The 20,382-nt window shown below is 38.9% G+C and overlaps 1 protein-coding gene across 1 annotated transcript in view; it reads right to left on the reverse strand.

Moving 5' to 3' along the window:
* The window catches only part of TRHDE (thyrotropin releasing hormone degrading enzyme), a 196,346-nt gene that overhangs the window by 93,537 nt on the left and 82,427 nt on the right, over positions 1-20,382 (reverse strand). Inside the window, exons 4-5 of the mRNA XM_033161733.1 lie at positions 9,649-9,803; positions 4,493-4,606 (exon numbers count right to left, since the gene is read on the reverse strand). Coding sequence (XP_033017624.1) covers positions 4,493-4,606; positions 9,649-9,803 — 269 coding nt within the window. The remainder of the gene's footprint in view (positions 1-4,492; positions 4,607-9,648; positions 9,804-20,382) is intronic.

A 20,382-nucleotide genomic window follows, 5' to 3' on the forward strand; every position in this document is an offset into this window, starting at 1 on the left:
AAAGATGAAGGATAGTTTCATGACTACTGGAGCTCTGCGCTTAATCTTTGATTAAAAGTTTGGCTTTGCTAGCAACTTTATTGGGTGAGTCAAGGCAGAGTGTATCAACGATGGCAGTCACACTGAATTCTCCTTCCTCCATACAGTGCTTTTAGAAGGCAGCTGCTCCGTCTCTCTCATATTTGTCTCCCTTTAAGAAAAAATATTATGCTCATAGTTTCTGCAGATATGTGATAGGGGTGTTTGATTAAAACACATATCTCCAGAAACTATGAGCATTACTCTCTCTTTTTTTCTTTTAATGGAAGACAGATATGGAAAAAGACAGAGTAGCTTTCTCCAACAGGGAAAGAGAAAAATTCAGTGTGACTGCCATCACTGATGTACTCTGCCTTGACTCATCCAATAAAGTTATCAGCAAAGCCAAACTTTTATAAAGTGAATGAAAGGGAGAAGGCCATTGAGCCCTGTGAAATGCTTTCTCAGCGCTGAGTGAGGTAGTGACTGCTAAAGCATTTGACACTTTGTATTTTATGGATGAAAAGGAAAATCACTCACCAGCAATGGCTTTTGTCATAGTCTCTCCCCCCACCCCCGTTCTACTAATATAGACATTCAAGGACAGAGAGTGTGTCAACTCCACCTACTCAAAAGTAGGAACTACTGAAAGCTGTTGACAAATTCTGGATAGGCATATAGCTCAATCCATATTCTGTATTATCAAAATTTTGGTGTTTTTTTTTAAGAAAAACACAATGATAAACAGAATGAGGATACTTCAGATGTGATTTCTCAGACTTTAGAACAAAGAGGTCCTATTATCTATTGTTAGAAACAGTGGCTTGAATTTTGAACTACCATGTATCAAAGCAGTTTCCTGAAATGTTACACATATCCCATAAAAACTGATATGTGGGATCATAACAAATAATTTCTTCCTACTCTCCAACAAAGGAGATGCTACTTTAGAAGATCAAACGTCTGTAGTTAAGGAAAATATACACCTACAGCTGCAAGTTCTGGAGGACTAAGAACTGCAAATGTTGGAATACTGGTTAAACCACAAGAAGAGAAATTTTACCACAGGACGGTGCGTTCTGTTCACACATCACTTCCACACAACTTAATCATTTGGGTTAATATTGATAATATTTCTCTTCCATGAAAACATTAACAGTAATCATCTAGCAGTGCCTGAAATATCTCAATCGATATCTGAGGATACCCTTCATCCTTCAAAATAATAATAATAATAATAATAATAATAATAATAATAAGGATAATAATAGGGATAATTTTAAAGGAAATCACAGTAACAGATAGAGAGATCTGGATGCAGTTTTCTACATCTAGAAATATGCTAGAAAATGTTTTTGCAAGGAAAGTGATACTGTGAAATAGCAGGCTGCCAAATGGAAATGTATGGAACCTAAAACAAAATTAGCTTCTGTGAGAAAGGAACTGAAAGTTCAGTTTCAACTGAACTGCTGAAAATAAGAACCAAAGTAGAAGGAGGCATACAAGACCTGAGGTCAGAAGATGAATGACAATACACTAAAACTGAAGACAAAGGTGTGTAAGTCAATAAAATATTTCACAAATAGGAGGCAATGAGAAGGGTTGCTTTAGGGTGGCAAGGTGAAAAGGGGGCTAGAAAAGAGAATTTCAGCAGAAGTAACTTGTCATACACAAGTTCTGCACAACTATTACAGGTTTAGGATCTCTGGTCACCCTATGTGGATCTGTGACTTCAGCTTTGCTTGTACCTGAAAGCTGATAGGCTTCAGAGCTAGGGAATGCTTATCCATTAAGACCTGGAAACTGAGTTGAACCAGGCTTGAAATAGAGAAGACGCTATTTTGTTTCCAGGCAGAATTTGCTAAGTTACTTTTTATTCCTTTGTCCTCCTGAGTTTGCATGCTTTTCTGTGAAAGGCTGTGGTTGGTTTATTTGTTTATTTTCTGCTATTAAATAAAATATTCTTACTGGACATTGTCTGCCTATGGGTGTGCAAGTGCTGATTGGATTGAAACATTTGCTGAAGGCCTGAAGCCTATGTATTGGGAGAGGTTTTGGGGGCTTTTCAGCAAAAAAATTTTGCCTAAACATTTTAAATCTTGAGATTTTACTTCCGCCCTTTTATTTTATTTTACCCTTGGATCATTTTGATTGCCCTTTTCTGAACCTCCCCCCCCCCCAACAATATCGCTTTTGAGGTGCAATCTCCAACTTCAGAATTATTCTTTTCACCACAAAGTATCTAACATTTAGTGTCACTGTCTTCTTGGGCCATCAGAATACAAATTTCAATTATACCTACTCATAATAATTTTATCTATTAACATTATATTTATTTCTGTTTTCAATGACAATTTCTTGTTTACTTGTCAAGCACATAATTCTGCCTCATGCCCATTTTAATCTGAATACCACATATTCTCATTTTCATTAACACACCTTGCTCAACCCATCTGGACACTGAGCAAATTTTCTCTCTCTCCTGCATTGGCCTGTTAGATTAGAGCTCAAGATGAGGGGAACATAATTTACTTAGCAATAAATATCAAAATCATTTAATAGCCATTTTCAAATATGCTTACTTTGCAGGACAGCTTCTAAGGCAAAATTATTCTGTTTTTGTTGAAGTGATTATAAGCAGAACAAATGACTCTGGTACAGCAAAGATAAAATCCAGAATATGACCAACGTAGTCTATGACATTTCACTATGGTAAAATAAACAAGAGCTGCTAGGTTCCATTGCATTTATAATTAGAAAGACTTTATTGTAATTCAAGATGTGTTTTTGAAAGGAAAATCTTTAAGAATAATAAATATTATAATGAGTGCTTAGGTGAATCAAAAAAAATTACATTTGAAAAACAGATGTCAGCTTTGATAAAGGGTTACTTTGCATTTTTCATAGTGAATTTTTGAACTAAAAAAAATAAAAGGATAAATCTGTCAAAAAGTAGTAAATCACATTTTAACAAAAATATTAAGCTGTAAAACCTGAGCACAAATATTCTTACAAAAACAGTACAAACAATGTTTTCCCAAGGGAAGTACTACCAAAAAAGCATTTTATTACCCTATGACAGATGTTATATATTAAATAAACTCAAATCAGCTGTGACATAAGCCAAATTTGTTAGTCTTTAAGGTGACACAATATTTTTTTTTTTCAAACACTGCTACTATTCTGGAAATAGAATCACTTGGCACACTGAGAACCACAAGGCTTTGAGGAGCCCATTTATATTATTATGGGAAGTTAAATGTAATAGTGTTAAGAATCACATAAAATGTTGCTCTGTAGTTACCATTTATGCTCTTGAATACAGAGGCAACAGTTACTTAACTTAGCATGGACCCTAACCAATGGCTTCACATTACAAGAAAGGCAATTCCAACTAAACATCAGGAAGAACTTTTTGACAGTAATAGTAATAATAATAATAATGATTTGTACCCCACTCATCTCGCTGGGTTGCCCCAAGAATTGTTCAACAGTGGAAGAGACTCCCACGAAGGGTGGTGGACTCTCCTACCTTGGAGGTTTTTAAGCAGAGCTTGGGTGGCCATCTGTCATGCATGATCTAGCTGTGATTCCTGCATTGCAGGGGGCTGGACTAGATGACCCTCAGGGCTACTTCCAGCTCTACAATTATGTGATTCAACGATGCAGCTGATGACTAATTTGACCTTATTTCTTTTGTAGTGAACGGAATATTGCACTGCTGGAATACTGTCAACTGATTTCACACCTACTGACTTTGCTTTAGTGAATATCTACCATTTGGCTTCTTCTCTCCAGTGCTCTGGTAGCATGCTGCAAATATATGAAATCACTTAAATACTTAGATCAGAAGGCTGGAACATTTAGCCCACTGTCTGTGTTGTGATTTACAGTGAGTATACAAGACCTCCGGAAAACATATTTGCTGCCCTCACTACTTGAGATCCTTTGAACTAGAGATACAAAGAATTGAACACAAGAAGAGACTGCTAGGACAAGCCAATGGTCCATCCACTCCAGCATCCTGTTCTCACAGTGGCTGAACAGCAAGTAGGATCTGAGCACAAAAGCACTCTCTCCTGCTGTGGCTTCCAGCCACCGAGAAACAGAAGCATTGCTGCCTCCAACTAAGCAGCAGGCAGGGGAGAGCCACCCTGGCTAGAAGCCATTGATAGCTTTCTTCTCCAGGATTTGTCAAATCCTTTTTTTAAAAAAGCCATCAAAGTATAGATAGCCATGACTGCCTCCAGTGGGAGCTCGTTCCATCTTTTAACTATGTGTTGCATGAATAAGGACTTGCTTTCCTCCACCACGAATCTTCCAACATTCACCTTCATGGGATGTCTACTTGATTGGACTTGGGATCTTCTGCATGTAAATGTATGTTCTAGCATTATGCTAGCTTCCTTTTCATGAGCAAAACAACAAGAAAACAAAGTGACTCGCAAAGTACAGAAAAAAAGTACCAGCTTACCAGATTCCAGCCTGGATACAGGTAGTCAGTTCCAACAAATTCAAAATAGTGAGCAAAGCCTTCTTTTAGCCACACGTCTTCCCACCATACTGGAGTCACAAGGTCACCAAACCACTAAAAGAAATGAACAAAACTATGGTTTTAAAATATCATATTGTTCGCATTCTATTTCTGCAACAAGTAAAGTTCCGAACGTAGTTGATGAAAAGTTACTGCATTTCTCAGTGGTGACTTCTTATATCTTTTCCTTAATTGTTTCAAAAGATTTTAATAAGAGAGTCCTATAGGTTTCACCTATAAGCATAAAAAGGTGGCTTGTAAGATAACTGCATCCTAGACATTTGCTACTAAGCCTCCTTTAAGGTTTCAATAAGTGCTGCAATAGAAACTCAGAAACAGAATCAAACATTTGCTTTTAAAAAATAAATGAGGGTAGGGGAGCCAACAATGAATCTATACAATGAATTTGTGCTGCAACAAGAAAAGGCACTTAAATCTTGCAATACTGGAAAGAAATGAAAAAGCTAAGTCATGCTTTGCAAGGTGGTCTTTGGCCCCAGAAAGCAGGGCAGAGAAAAATTGCTTTTTTCTTCCAGCATGGTTCCTGACTTTACACAGAAGGTCAGAAATATCTTGCCTACCTAAGTATCAAAAGAACCTCCTGAATTTTCAGAATGGTAAACCATCTATACTTGTTTCAAGGGCATGCAAATGTAGTCCAATTAACAGGCATTCCCAGGTGATTTATTATTTAATGTAATTACTTATGTGTAATTAAAATTGCTCCACCTCCACTAACTGGAGAGTGGGCTATTTAATCTCCAACCACCGAAGAGTTCCTGGTGTGATCATTTCTAGGCTATCCCTTCTCTCTATCATGAGCCTTGCTGTAGTGTTTCCTTGGAATTGCTTCAGACTGCTGTCTGTGACTCCAAACAGCTTTTATAGGCATGATAGCTACCAAGTGAGAAGTTCTGAAATATCAAATATGAAACAATTGAAGAAGGTGAAGCACACCAAAAAATAAAACACACACACACATCTCCACCTTGTTTTGTTTTTGAAAAACTCCCCCCCCCCCCACTTCTTCTAATGATTCCAATGGAAAGGAATTTACCATGACTAGTGAAAATCAGGCCTGTTTTGGGAGGGTGCTGGGAGAACAAGGGCGCTTAGGATCCTGTTGACAAAGCACCCTGTTTCTGGCCTCACAACAGGCAGAGAGCCACTGGAAAAACAAAAGCAGCAGAGCCATCTACCATAAAAGCAGGTAAAGGTAAAGGGACCCCCGACCATTAGGTCCAGTCGCGGACGACTCTGGGGTTGCGACGCTCATCTCGCTTTACTGGCCGAGGGAGCCGGCGTACAGCTTCTGGGTCATGTGGCCAGCATGACTAAGCCGCTTTCTGGCGAACCAGAGCAGCACATGCAAACATCGTTTACCTTCCCGCTGGAGCGGTACCTATTTATCTACTTGAACTTTGACGTGCTTTCAAACTGCTAGGTTGGCAGGAGCTGGGACTGAGCTTTGACGTGCTTTCAAACTGCTAGGTTGGCAGGAGCTGGGGATTCAAACTGCCAACCTTCAGCAACTGATCGGCAAGCCCTAGGCTCTGCAGTTTAACCCACAGTGCCACACGCGTCCTTATAACAGCTGGTAGGCCTTCAGAATTGAACATCTTTCTTCCCCTACTGTGTGGGAGGCCTGAAACTTCTTCTGGTCCCTCAGCAGCCCTCCGAAGGGCAACAGAATTGCTCCTAAATCTTTTTTTTAACATTCAGATATGTATTTGGCATTTGCAACGGCTCTGACTTCCTCATGATAACCGTATGCTACTATCACCACTGATCATTTAAACTGTCTCTAATGGAAACAACTTCCAACGAAGTGAACCCATAAAATATTGCTGAACCTTTTATCTCATTGTAGTTAGCTTCAAGCAAAACATGTCGAAGGAGCTGAAAATCAACGTCAAATGAGAACAGTGCTTAGTGCTCTCATCCTATAATTAGTTAGGGATACATTTCATTGTCAAACAATAGTAGAGTGGTCATATTCAAATCTTTGAAACAAGCAAACCATCTTTTTAAAACTCGAGTTTGTTGTTTTCTCACCTTTTTGGGTTGTGAGCAAATTATTCACTTGTAAACCTAGTTACAAATGTTTAGTAACATTAAAATCATATGATAGTCAGTGTAGTGTAATGGTTAGAGTGTCAGGTGACTAAGGATGGATAGCTGTCCCAGCATTTAATACAAGAAGATAAGCCACTGCAAATTTTTTATTGTTTGATTATCATTTCTATTTTACCATATGCAACATAGCACATCTAAGTACTCTTGATTAATTAGATGATTTATTTAAAAATATTGATTTTAATACGAGTCCTTAAAAATGCATGGCTAGCATGTTTTCTTTAAAAGGAGACACTTCTCGCACACTTACAATTGGGAGGGAATGTCTCTTTTGAGTTATTGTACACTTTGAAATACAACTGCATCATCTAAAAATAAATGATGCCCATTCCAAAGAACTATTCATTCATATGCAAATCTATGCACTTTTAATCAATTAACAGATTAAATCCACATGCTTAACCAAATCAGAGTCCTAGTTAGAATATATTTTGCAAGTAATCAGTCCGCAATAACAGTACACCTTAGAAATTCTGTAAGACTATGAAATTGAAACAGAAGAATACTTCATGATCTCATGTCACAGAATCATACAATCTGTGTTCGGTGGACAAATTGTTGATGGGGTTAAATAAGATGGGTTGGCTACAAACCAAGAGACCCTTCTGCCCGTAGAAGGCTTTTGATCCAATGGACTGGTCCCACTGGTGGCTGGGGCAAGAAGACCATTTTCACCAATTCCCTGCTTTCCCTATCCCTCCACAATGTTATAGAGAAGCCTGCAGAACACATTTCAAAGTATATGAGGAACTGCAGGAAAAAATCAGCAAAAGTTGACTCCCTCCATCTCACTTTACACCAGTGAGAAGGAAGTTTGGATCCAAGCCATTCTAAATTAAACAAAGGAAAAAAATGCTATTATTAGATTAATAGCTATGCTGAGTATATAACCAACTCTTCTGTAAATGTTTTCAACTAGCAAAAGACTCCTTATATTTCACAGGTGCCTACTTCACAGATGTTCAATCTCAGTTTTTGGGAAGAGTACTAAATTTGAAAAATATGACCTAATGGAAACAAAATTGTAAGAATAGGAAATAGTGTGATGCATTTTGAACAAAATATATTCCACCAATTTAGCATTTGTAGTTAAGCAACAGTGAACAGCTCCTAGAACTTTTATTTGAGTATTCTCACTTTTTAGTTTGACTGGATCTTATCAAGTGATGTTTTCTGAAGGAAGAGATTAACTAAAACGGACGAGTGGATAATCCACTTATTACAGTTAAACAGAGGTGAGGAAAACTCTGTCAGTTCATTACATTCATACAGAAGAGATTTCCCCTTGGCTGTATTGTCACTAATAAATATATGCTGTACTTCTGATAGATCTGTAATAATTAAAAATTAGCAGGTATAAAAGTATTGACTAACCAGAGATGAGAAGCACTTCTGGTGGATCAAATATTGTATCATCAATAATAGTAGGCCTTTTATCAGTGACCACCACAAAGCACAGTAGTCTCTAGATTATTTAGCGCTCCACCAAATCACATCTCCATCTGAGAGGGTATCTACCACTGCATACTCAATACAACATCTAACCAGTTCCTACAGCATTCCCTGCTCATGATCTGCAATTAGTTCAATTTTTTTTTTCAAGTCGTACTACATTATTCAATTTCCTCTGTGAATTTGAGATATTATTTGTATGCTACAATGGCTGGTTATTTCTGGTATGAGATCAGCAGTGGATGCGATTTTGGGCTTTGAGAAAGGTCTTAAGTGGAATATCTCTCCCTGACAATACTCAGAGCCTTAAATGCAGAATATTGAGGTATCACATTTCCTCTCCAGAACAATAGCCTTGTTTCCCTATTTCTTTCTAGTGACAACCAGAGGTGAGTTACTCTCTCCTCTTGGCTTACATCACATTGGTTCAAAAAAATAAAATAAGTCAGGCTATTTCTGCGCCCACAATGTAAATACTCATTTTCCAAAGCCAAACTGACTCAAGTCAGCCTGATCCTGAACTCTCCCTTCCTATTAAATAAGACTTACTTGGCTAGGTCCGCATAGTGGTAGCATCTCATGCACAGGAAGATCTCACCTCCCTTGCCTGGTATGCTGGAAATGAACTGGGAATAAACACCCTAATGGTATTACAGCAGCCTTTGGGGAAACTACATTGCCTCACAGTGTTGACACAACTCCATTCCAGCCTTTATTCCTGTGCTATTTAAGTGCTATTGTGGGAAAAGGTTGAACATTTCCTATATTTATGAAAGGGTTGTTTGTAAGGTGAATGAATTACATTTAGAATCAAATATTACCTTTGTTTCAAGAGGGGGAAATGAAGTTTCTGTTCCCTCTACACTATGTCTAACTTTTGCACTCATCCTATGTTACGGAAATGTTATATTTAAATTAAAGAAAGGAGATACAGAGGGAAGAATGTGAAATCAGTGTAAAGGGTTAACTGTAATATTTTTCATTATATTTAAGAATCACAATAAACACAGAAGTATGATATTCATCGTTCATATACAGAGAACCATTGCAGAAACATAAAGAAAAAACTGCTTCCCGAGTTTATGTAAGTGAGTAAGAGTGACTATGAAATTTATTTCAGTCACTGCAAGTTTTGACTAGAACATGAAACTTGGCTTGAAACAGTTATGGTGCTATAATTAATCACTTCCTGAGAACATCACTATGCTGAACTATATAAAGAAAAAACTCCATTATATATCACACCAAAGGGAAGGAAAATTTACAATATTGATCAGATTCCCATTTCTTGAATGTTGGTGAACTTCTTATGCTCATCATTATAGTGTTTTTTATACTTAATGTCTGTCTGTTCATCACAGTAATGCCCAGAATTGATGTGTTTCCCTTCTGTATAACTAAAATGAGTCTTCCTGATAGAACAGTCAACATGGAAAATGCTTTGACTTAAACAACGACAACAACAGTTTTAAGTAGCATGCTTACAAGTGATAAGGTTTATCTCCTACCTGATGGCACAGCTCATGCACAATGACCATGGTGACATCAAGTAAGTATGATATGGAAGAAATGCTTGGATCCAGAAGTATCCTCTGCTCCACAAAAACACTTAGTCCCCAGTTTTCCATAGCAGCATACGGATGCTTAGGCACAGCTAATAAATCTAGAAACAGAATGAAATGTACTTTTACTGCACTTGTGGGATCTGATCTATTATGATCTAAAATTCCTTGGGAATAAAAAAACATAAACCATATTTAGAATTATTTTTCCAAACAACTCTGCACAAATAAAAACATTAATTTATGTTTATTTGCAATAACACACTAGTAACACTAATAATTAGCAGAGACACTTCCCTTCTAGTGTCATTTCTTCCCTTGTCTCAACATGCTGTAACATACTTTGAATGGGATTTGGTATCACTCACTGTTTGTGGTAGCAAAACAATAACAAGAAAAATTTAAAGAAACTGTAAAATAATGGGAAATCCCTATTCATCAGGTTGGAGGTAACCCTGGTAACACTGTGGGGATATTGCACATTGAAATTTGTGTTGTGGCATTGTTTTGGGCCACTTTAGCTGGAAAATCTTCTCTTCTAGAGCAGCAAGCAAGACAACTTCATGATTTCTGAATCTGGCTTGTTTCCATCAGGTGTCAAGAGTGGTAAAGACAAGTCTGCAAAGGAACAACTGTAAGAGTTTATTGTTTCTTGGCAACTGTGTATTGTGTGCAGTGCCTTTTAAAGGTGGGCTTGAAGTCAGTGTCACTCAGCAGTGACTTCAAGCCCTAATTCAACTGGCTAAATTCCAAGAATTTACAGTCAGGAACTCTGGAGTGCAGCTGATCCAAGCAGGTTTAAAGTATACCAATCAGCTGATTGGCAATAACTTCAAGCCTTGCTTGGGTAGGCTAACATCTTCCTTTGCAGTTCAGCTTGAGTGCAAAGGGGAAAAAAACTGATAACCAGAGATCATGTCCCCATCTACCTATCCAAGTAGCCACTCAGGTATGGGGAGACAGGAAATCAGTCTGCTGGGATGAAAAGTTTCCCCACCCCGGCCATAGCCGAGACCAACCACAATTTCTGTTTGCATTACAACAACCTACTTAATTGGAAACTGAAGCAATTTTGATTTTTGTCTCCTTGAATTATTTTCATTCCATTTGTTCATTCTGTGAAATCAGTCAAAATACTGATTTCCTTATATTGGTGGGTAGTGTGGTCCCATCACTTTATTCATAAAAGGCAGTATATCCAACTAAGTTATATTCCAGGGTACTTAGTCTATATGCACCCCTTGATTTCATATAACTAACACTGGATATCACTGAAGGTCTTTATAACACCTGGAGTATCTGCTGGTCCTGAGAAAAAGCTCTAGCGTAGTACTGTCTGCTTGTCATATTCATCCTGTGCCGAAGCAAATGGAATAACTACTTCGTTTTTGGCAGCTGGTTTTGGAAACTAATTTTCCCCCCAGTAAAATAATATCATGCGGATATGATTCAATGATTTGTGTAGCAAAATCTGTATGTAAGATCCTAGTATCTTTTGTTTCCAAACATTTAATTAAAGTATCATAATTATTCGAGTTGTGCAACAGTATATGATTAGAACCCATTATTCTTAACCAATATAATCATGATGCAAAACAGAAACTATCAGTATAACACTAGCCATTTCAAAGTGATTTGAAGAACAATCTGTTGTTGTTTTTTCACATTTGTCTTTGGGCTCACATCTAAGTTTCTTTTCGTTGCTATCTAATTTAAAACTGGTGGTTCCTTTTCAATTTGCTTAGTCAATTACATAAAGCCCTTGGGCACCCCTACCTTGAAATTATCAATGCATGCATAACAGAAGAGCTTGCAAGGCATCTACCTGCAGCAGGTGTGCCCTACATTTGCAACTTCTCTGCATGTGTCCCCATGACTATTGCTTACACAGCTGTTGTTTATCTACCTTATTCCCTTCCCTGGGCATACTAGAAAATACCGTTACTAACTTGTAGTGAATTTACTCCTGGACTAGCTTCTATATTATCATCGGTTCCTGGTCAAAATGTAGTCCCAGTTTATTTATACACACTCAATTCTATCCTATTCTTTCTGTAGGCAAATCCTTTCTTTGTAGCTGCAATGAATTCTAGGAGGTTCTATTCCCTTGCGGATTGTCATATAGCTATTAATTTCTGTGTGGGCAAACATAACTAATTGACCCATAGCGCAGAGCCATATGCAGGCCTAGCTCAACCAAATGCTAAGTAAACTACCAAACAGGAGTCCCTGCTGTTGTGCAATTATCTTTGAATTTTCCTATTTAGAAAGTGTCCAGTCCAATTCCTTACACTGGGATTCTTTAAAATACTCTGCAGCTTTTCTTAGAATATCATGGCTGCTCCCTACTCACAAGATAGCAGCAAACTATGCAGAGATGTACAGAAATAATTCCAGAACAAGTAAAAAAAAAAAAAAGCACAATGTTTAACTTCGGGCTGTAGCCTGCTATGGCTGTAGAAACTGGTATGGGAGATGAGAGACATGTTTTGCTGCAGATGAATATATTTCTTCTTTCTCTCCTCCTCCCGGGGGTCATTCCTCCTCTGGCCACTGCTGTGGGTACACCACCGGACTGATTGTGGTGACCACACATCTTTAGGGTGTTGAGACATGGGCAACTTACACCCGCCAGGAATGACGTCTCAACACCATCTACATGTGCTGCATCAGGAAGATTTTGGGTATCTCACTGCAGGACAGAGTCTCAAAACAAAGATATGTGATCCCAAGCTCACATTCCCAGCATGTTCACACTTCTGCCACATGTTTAATGCTGACCAATTAAATCCAAAGGATGTGAAAATGACTCTAACATTGAAAAAAATGTGTTTTAATTAGTGTTTTATAAAGACAGCATTTCATTAAACAGTGTGGGATCTAAACGTAATTGTTTCATACAGCACTGTAGCCATATCTGATGATTCAGAAGAAGGGTAGGACAGATATAAGCTCAGTATCTAATGTAAGGATATGATCTCAGTGCTCTTATTGAGGCGTATACAATACATAAAGCTATCCTTATACAGAAGCAATGAAACATGTTGTCACACTAACTGCTTTGAATACAAAGTATAATTTATAACAATGCACAGATGAAAATAAGAAGAATTTTGTGGCTTGTAACACTCATATTCTCCACTTATATGTGGAAAATTAACCCTTACTATTTAACAAATAAATATATTGCTGCAAATTGATCTAGCCACAACTCCAAACACATTAAATAATGTTTACTAAATAGATACACAGTTATGCATGATGTGAGGCAATATGTTGTCATTTTGTATAAAAGTTGCTGTGGGACCTAGATGTTGCAAAAGCAGTATAAATTTTGAAAATAAAATAAAGCAGGACCTGCAAAAAAATGTAATTACAGTCAGCCAGCCATGACTTTTCCAAGGATACATCATTCCATTCTCCTCAGTTTTCAATTCTCCTCCCCTCATATATCAGCACCCCTTCATGCCCAGTGAATATGTGCTGTACTTATTAGGATATTTTGGGTCCCCCTACAATTTTTTTGTACTTCTGCAACTCTTTGTGTTCTCAAAAGCTTTCTGATGCATTCCTGTTCTGCTTGGATTATGCCTTTTCAGGTGAATCTGAATTCATAATAAGATTGTAAGCTAAGTATTTGTATTGTTATGGGGGTGGAAGGGGGGCAGAGGGTTAGGCTTAATGCCTGAGCACCTTCTAATTCCTAAATCCAGCAAGTGTTAAAACTTAGTGGGAGAGATCAAGGAGGGAGGGCAACTTGTTGCTGTGAGTTCAACAGTTGTGGAATGGGACTTTCTGAGCCATAGGCTCCCTCACAAAAGAGGCAAGGGTACAGGGATGCTGGGGGGGGATCCTCCTTTGGTATGCACACTGAAGGCTAGCAGACTTCCCATCAAACTGCTTGCTAGCTCTAGAAAGTTATCAAAGGGGCTGCAAAGATGTGGGGCTGCAAAGAAACCACAAAGAATACTTTTAAGTGCCTTTTATCATTTTTGCCCAAACTTAATCATGGCCAGTGCTAAAGCTTTTCAACTTGCGAATCTGAATTATATCATCTAATTTTGTTCCTGCATTTTTATTTAGGTTAAAAAAGAACTGACTCTGTTCTTGTAGAAGCACATCAAGAGAGAAGAAGTGCCTCATAAAAGAGGGACCAGCCTTATTCAAAGAATCAGTTTAATACAAGAATTCAGACTGACCGAACAAGTACCGTAAGCTGAGCTACACATTACAAAAGAGAGAAACTCAATGGTTGCTAAACAATCCAACATTAAAGAAAAACATTTATCAGACAAGACAAAACCTCAGTCTCTTAAGAGAAATTTTCTTTTCCTCTCTGTAATATCCCTTTATTGCGTTATAAAAGCAGAAATCTACAACTTACATTCATCACACTTTCCCCAAAGCTTCAAGTGGCAATTAAAGGAAACTAGGACTTGTGTGTGAACTTTTACAAAGTGTTCCCTTATAATGGGATATGCTAGGCAACTTAATAAAGGAAATCGCTAACTAATACATCACCTCTTGCTCATGATCTGACATTCAGAACGAATTTAGTTAGCGAACAGGAGACACAGGATACTAAAGTAGAGGCCTCACCATCGACACCTGTTGGGAGTGCAGAGCAGCAGCAGCAAGAACCAAACTGGTTTCAGAGGATCCCTGTGGCTCCCTCCCCTACCACCTAGTCTATTTCTCTAGCTGTTGTTGTTGTTGTTCAGTCGTTCAGTCGTGTCCAACTCTTCGTGACCCCATGGACCAGAGCACGCCAGGCACGCCTATCTTTCACTGCCTCCCGCAGTTTGGCCAAACTAAAGTAGATGCTGTACCAAAGCCTAAAGCTCATCAACTCAGTATCAAATCACTTCCAAGCCTTTGCACATCCCTCATGGTTTAGAAAGGGCTATGCTTGTGACGTATGGTGGCCAGAAGTGTATACAGTATTCCAAATATGATCCTACCATAGATTGTGTGTGTGTGTGTGTGTATATATATATATATATATATATATCACATCCCAGGAAATGGCTTCCAACTTGCCAGCTAAACCTGGTGAGGGTAGCCAATGGGTCTTAAGCTCTCGCTGAATCAGTGGAGTTAGAGAGTTGTCTATCACCTGCATGCAAAGACAGGCTCCAGAGGATTGAGAGGACGAGACCAAGAGCAGGTCCAACAGTCAAGAAGGTGGTTTCTCCATGTGTTGTAGAGGGAAATGAAGTGGGGCTTCTCAACCAGTGAAGGTAGCTCATCTAGGAGAAGGAAAACTCTGGCCCTAAACCTCTGCTTCCTTACAGCCATAGTCATTTGTGTGAGTCATTTGGGTGAGGAACAATCCACACCCAATACCTCGTGGAACATCTTTGGGAGAATAAAAGGCGTGGGAGCAAACACTACACAAATCTGAAGTGGAGCCCCTAAGACAGTTGGATGGCACCTTGTATGCCTCCTTCCAGCAACTCGTACAGCCAAGATGGTGCCAAAAGTATTGCCCTGCTTTCTTTTGGACCATCTTACTGAGGTCTTGTTGTCTGGGAAGCCCAGGATCTCCATACACACTGGCCAGAATTGCACCCCAGAAAAGTCACTTAGGGGCTGCTAACACACCAAAAACAACATGGCAAGTAGCAGTTGCTACAGAAAGCATTGTGATTCTCCAGCAGTTTGGCTCCATTGTCTCTCATGACAGACAGGAGCCAACAACCTACACCTAAATGTGAACATATGATGCAGCCTTTATACCAAGCCAGATCACTGGTCCATCCAGGAGCATGCAGAGCATTTTACTTCCCAAATGAGCTTCAGCTCTCCCTGGAAAAAGACATACTTGTTTGTTTTAGGTCTTTTCCAACTAATCACACAAGAGAGTATAGTGGAAAGTTTCTAAATTAAAGGACTTAACTCCATGACTGCATACACAGATCAGCCATGCTACTCAAGGTCCTGTCCCAAAGTTCCAAAATGTAAAATAATCCTGCTTTAGAGTTGTTAAGACTCAAGAAAAACAAACAAGTGGAACAGAAATCACCAGGGAAGGAAAGACAGCTGTCAAAAATGAAAACAAATATGGAGTGTCCCTCAGACGGAAAGATGTAGAAAGCCATATTAATCCTTAAAAACAATTATCAACCCAGAGTTTTAAAACAAACATGTATTTAATGGGTTTGTTGGAAAGCTAGCAGAAGCTGTCCTTCTCTTTTCTTTTAATCCCTTGTCGGTAGCAGTGCTACTGATTATTTACGCTCTCAGGAAAGGGATTTACATAGCCTTATCTGAAATGATGAAGTAATCTATAACACTTACTCAAAATACCATGCATGCACCTTTCTGTAATACATCTGTCTACTGAAATATATATATTAGCATTCATAACTGACTAAAGTGGCTACACAATCTTGGTTTTTTCATATTTAAATGCTCTTTTAGGGTACAACTAGACATGACAATGGAACTAGACATGACAATGCCAAGAAGTAACTCAGGTTAAAACTGCATGGAGAGAGAGTGGGCAGGAAGGAAACAATTTTCCCACCACAACCCACTTTTTAAAGACTGCTTTTTCATCCATGGGGGAGTGTGTGTGTGTGTGTTATCACTGGAACCCAGCCAGAAGTAAAGCATGTAAATAAAGCAATTTGGGTGGAAGGGCTCAATGGCCCACTCCTACTTTAAATAGCCCTTATACCTAAGCATTTTGTATGTAGTTGAGGGCAGACCCAAATCTCTGTACAAGTCTGCAGTTATCACATTTTATTTGGCCCTTACTGTGAAGGCTGTGGAGATAAGATAGCAATCTGAGTCTAAAACTGTATGTCATTATTTCAGTCAAGAGTCAAATGCATGTTAGAAACCCCTGAGGAAAAATAACCGACATACAGCAGTTCACTGTTGACTTTTTATTGCTTCCTATTGCACAACGAAGTATTTCTTAATATTAAGTGGCATAAACAATGGATGGCTTTTGATATAACAGATGCTTAATGCATTGTAAAATTTAAAGATCCCAAGGGTAGAAAAGAGAAGAAAGAACTATGAGTGGGGAGAAGGTGAAGAAGGAAAAAATAAGTTGCTACATGGAAAGAAAAGTTAAGTCATATTTTTAAAAAAGCCTTTTTCTGTAATATTTAGTACATGACATGCATATTTTAAAATGCCTTATACCTTTTTATAGCACCTATTCATCGTCCATAGTTTTACAATTTTAAAAAAGCATCAAATCATTCAGTGATGAACTGGAAAATGAATTCAATTTTCCACTGACAGTGAATTATATTTCATGTACAAACAGCACTGAAATTATAAGCAATGCTTTGTCTTATGAAACAATACCTGGAAGAATCCATCTGAATTTATTCAAGGTGTTTTGCGAGAGCAAGCATCTTTCATAAAGTTTCTAGTGAGGAAAGCTAATGCAAGACTCACAACATAAATATTTCCTCTCTGCTTCGTTGCCTGTACGTTCTTAATGCATACTCTCCCTGCCCCATCTCGGTCTATGTTAGATCAAAGAATTGACACTGACAGAATGCATACAGAGGCAGAGGCAGAAACCAGATTGTGGCAATTCTAAGTTGCACTGACAGTGCACAATGTTCAGCCGTTGTGGTATATAAGACATTCATCAAGTAAAGAAATGCATTCTCATCTGAAAATATTTAGAAGAGAGAATTGGTGCAGCCCTCCCAAAAGCGGTGTTTTTAGCATAAATACTAAGTGTACCAACAGGATGGAAAATTGCCAACAGCTATTTTCCTAACACCATAGTTAATAGAGCATAAGGACTGTATAGCTAAAAACAACATGTATCTGATCACTGCACACTTTTACACTGCCAAAATTCTAACAACCGACTACAAATATAAGACTCCCATAGCAAAACCAGGCATCCTTTCATTTAAGTATGCCGAGTTGAAATATAAAATAGACTGTATTGCTTTAGGAGACACACTTATAAAAACATTATAAATACATGTTATAAATGTATTTTAAAGTCATGAAACTTTTCTGTTTAAAAATACCATTTAGGCACGACGTGGCCTTTTGGGGGCGGGTGGGACAAGCTGAATTAAGAAGCATAAAAGAAAAGTGCCAAACCACAGCTCATAATAATGATATATAAACATTTAAAATTCTGTTTCAGAATATCGCAGCTAAGTGACATTTCAGTCACACATCTGCATTACGTTTTGAAGGCACTGCTATAACTCTGTTGTGGTCTTACAGAGCAATTCACACACAAAAACCACCCTCTGTTGTGTTGACAAGATCTTCCTCTCCACATTAGCATAGGAAATCTAGCTTGGCAAACCCCAGACACTCTTGGGATCTGAATGCTGAATGGCCCATGAGATGACCAGCCTTTGCTGCTGCTGCTGCTGCTGCTGCTGCTGCTGCTGCTGCTGCTGTAGTTGTTGTTGTTTCAATAAGTGAAAAGAAATCTGCTTTGTCAAAGCCAGCTAATTAATGTCTGTCTCATTTAGCATTCCATATTTTCCTCACCTAGCAGAATCCAACCAATTTCCTTCAGCTACTAGCAGAGCCTGGGGATGTTTAAGGGGACTTCTTGAAATAATAGAAGGATCTGGGAGGAAAAGAATGTATTAAAGGTAAAGGTACCCCTGATCATTAGGTCCAGTCACGGACAACTCTGGGGTTGCGCGCTCATCTCGCTCTATAGGCCGAGGGAGCCGGCGTTTGTCTGCAGACAGCTTCCGGGTCATGTGGCCAGCATGCCTAAGCCGCTTCTGGCGAACCAGAGCAGCGCACGGAAACGCCATTTAACTTCCCGCTGGAGCAGAACCTGTTTATCTACTTGCACTTGACATGCTTTCAAACTGCTAGGTGGGCAGGAGCTGGGACCGAACGGGAGCTCACCACATTGTGGGGATTCAAACCGCCAACTTTCTGATCAGCAAGCCCAAGAGGCTCTGTGGTTTAGATCACAGTGCCACCCGTGTCCCATGGAATACTTGTAAGCATTTACATCTGGATATCTTTACAGTGCAATTCTATTGCTCTCTCTTTCCTGGAAGCAAACTCCATTAAACATGGTGGGACTTACTTCTGAATTGAATTCACATTGGTTTGCACTCTTAGATATGGATCCAGTGTATCTACAGCTACATGAAAGCAAATCGGACTACAGTTCCTTTTTCTGAAGGAAAGGTCAGACAGAGAGCAAACCTTGCTGGTCATTGACTTTAACCAACAATTCCCCTGGCTTCTCATGAGGGAAGGGCTCAACAAGGAGCATGCATTTCTGTGCTTCACTGCCTGACGACACTACAAGGGCTTTTAGGCAGGCCCATCCAATTCTCACCCACACCTTCCTTTCCTTCAGTAGAGCAAGGAAAACCAGCTGTGGGGAAAGTTGCCCATTTTGCCTCTGTGTGGCCAAGGTTCTTCAGACACCTTGGCCACACAGCTGTCAAACAATCCCCACCTTTTCTCCCAACTCTTGAGCAGGGGCAGTTGTGGTAACACCTGCAAGCAATCTTCATTCACCTGTCTAGCTTAAAAGTTGGAAGTCTGGCATCTCTTCACACAGACCAGATGGCAGTGCCCACTTGCCATACCAAGTGGATTTGCTAGTATATCTGAATATATGGCTAACTCTAATCTTTCTGTAAGAAGCAACCTAATTAGATGTTGTAGTGCTCACTCAATGGTATACCGAGAGGTCAAAACGACCAAAGCTGGAGCTTTGACTAATTGTTTCCTGGTTCCCCCCCCCTTAAGGAACTTTCCTGGATTTTCAGAGCATTTCATAACTTATATAATAATTTGCTTGTTCTATAGAGATTAATAGTTTGTCAGGTGCATTCATCTTCATATTACATTTCATGGGAACTGAAAGTCGCAATATGAAATAGAATTCTCTAAGGTCATATCCACATGACAGATAATGCCAATCTATTTTAGCATGACGCCATTTACCTTGAAGTAAGCTATCATATTGATGCATCACTATGAGCAGTGTAGTAACCTCACAGCTAACCCTTTATTCACACCTATCAGCCAAGTTGGCAGAGCGAGAGTCTGTTGGCACAGTGTGGGGGCCTCTTTATATGAGAGACACAGAAGGAGTGAGTGCCCCAGATGAGAAATAGGGTGGGAATGCAATGCCTTTTGGTTGTTTTCATTGGTTGGATGTCCAGTTCCTTAACCAAGTATTTAGTTTAACTGGAGATCCTAATTATTGTCCTCACTGTTGTTTTGTTTTTGTTGTTTTACGATGAAGAAGCTAAACTGCCTGAGTTATTTACTGGACTTTTATGGATTCTGTAAATTTTGTAACTTTTTTTAAAATCTGTATATTTTTATTGCTATTTCATTTCCTTGTTTCCCACCCAGGAATTGAAGAGCAGGCTGTAAATGTTCATTATAATCTTAGTAGTATTTGGATAAATGCCAAGATGATGTTCTGGAGCAGGGATAGGCTTTCAGATCTGATTGGACTATACCTCACATCAGTCTCAGCCTACATGACCAGTGGCAGGGATAATGACAGAGAACAAACATGGAGACCAAAATTGCTGTCTATGGAGTATTGCTTTATAAACTAGCTAACAACAGCGTGGATAATTAGTAATGAAGAAAGCATTTGTAAACATACTGGACTATGTTGTGGCTATAACATGATTACACAGAAGAAGAAAACAGACAACAGGATAATCCAGTACT

Source organism: Lacerta agilis, chromosome 10 (assembly GCF_009819535.1).
Source record: "Lacerta agilis isolate rLacAgi1 chromosome 10, rLacAgi1.pri, whole genome shotgun sequence".
In the NCBI taxonomy this organism is placed as follows: Eukaryota; Metazoa; Chordata; class Lepidosauria; order Squamata; family Lacertidae; genus Lacerta; species Lacerta agilis.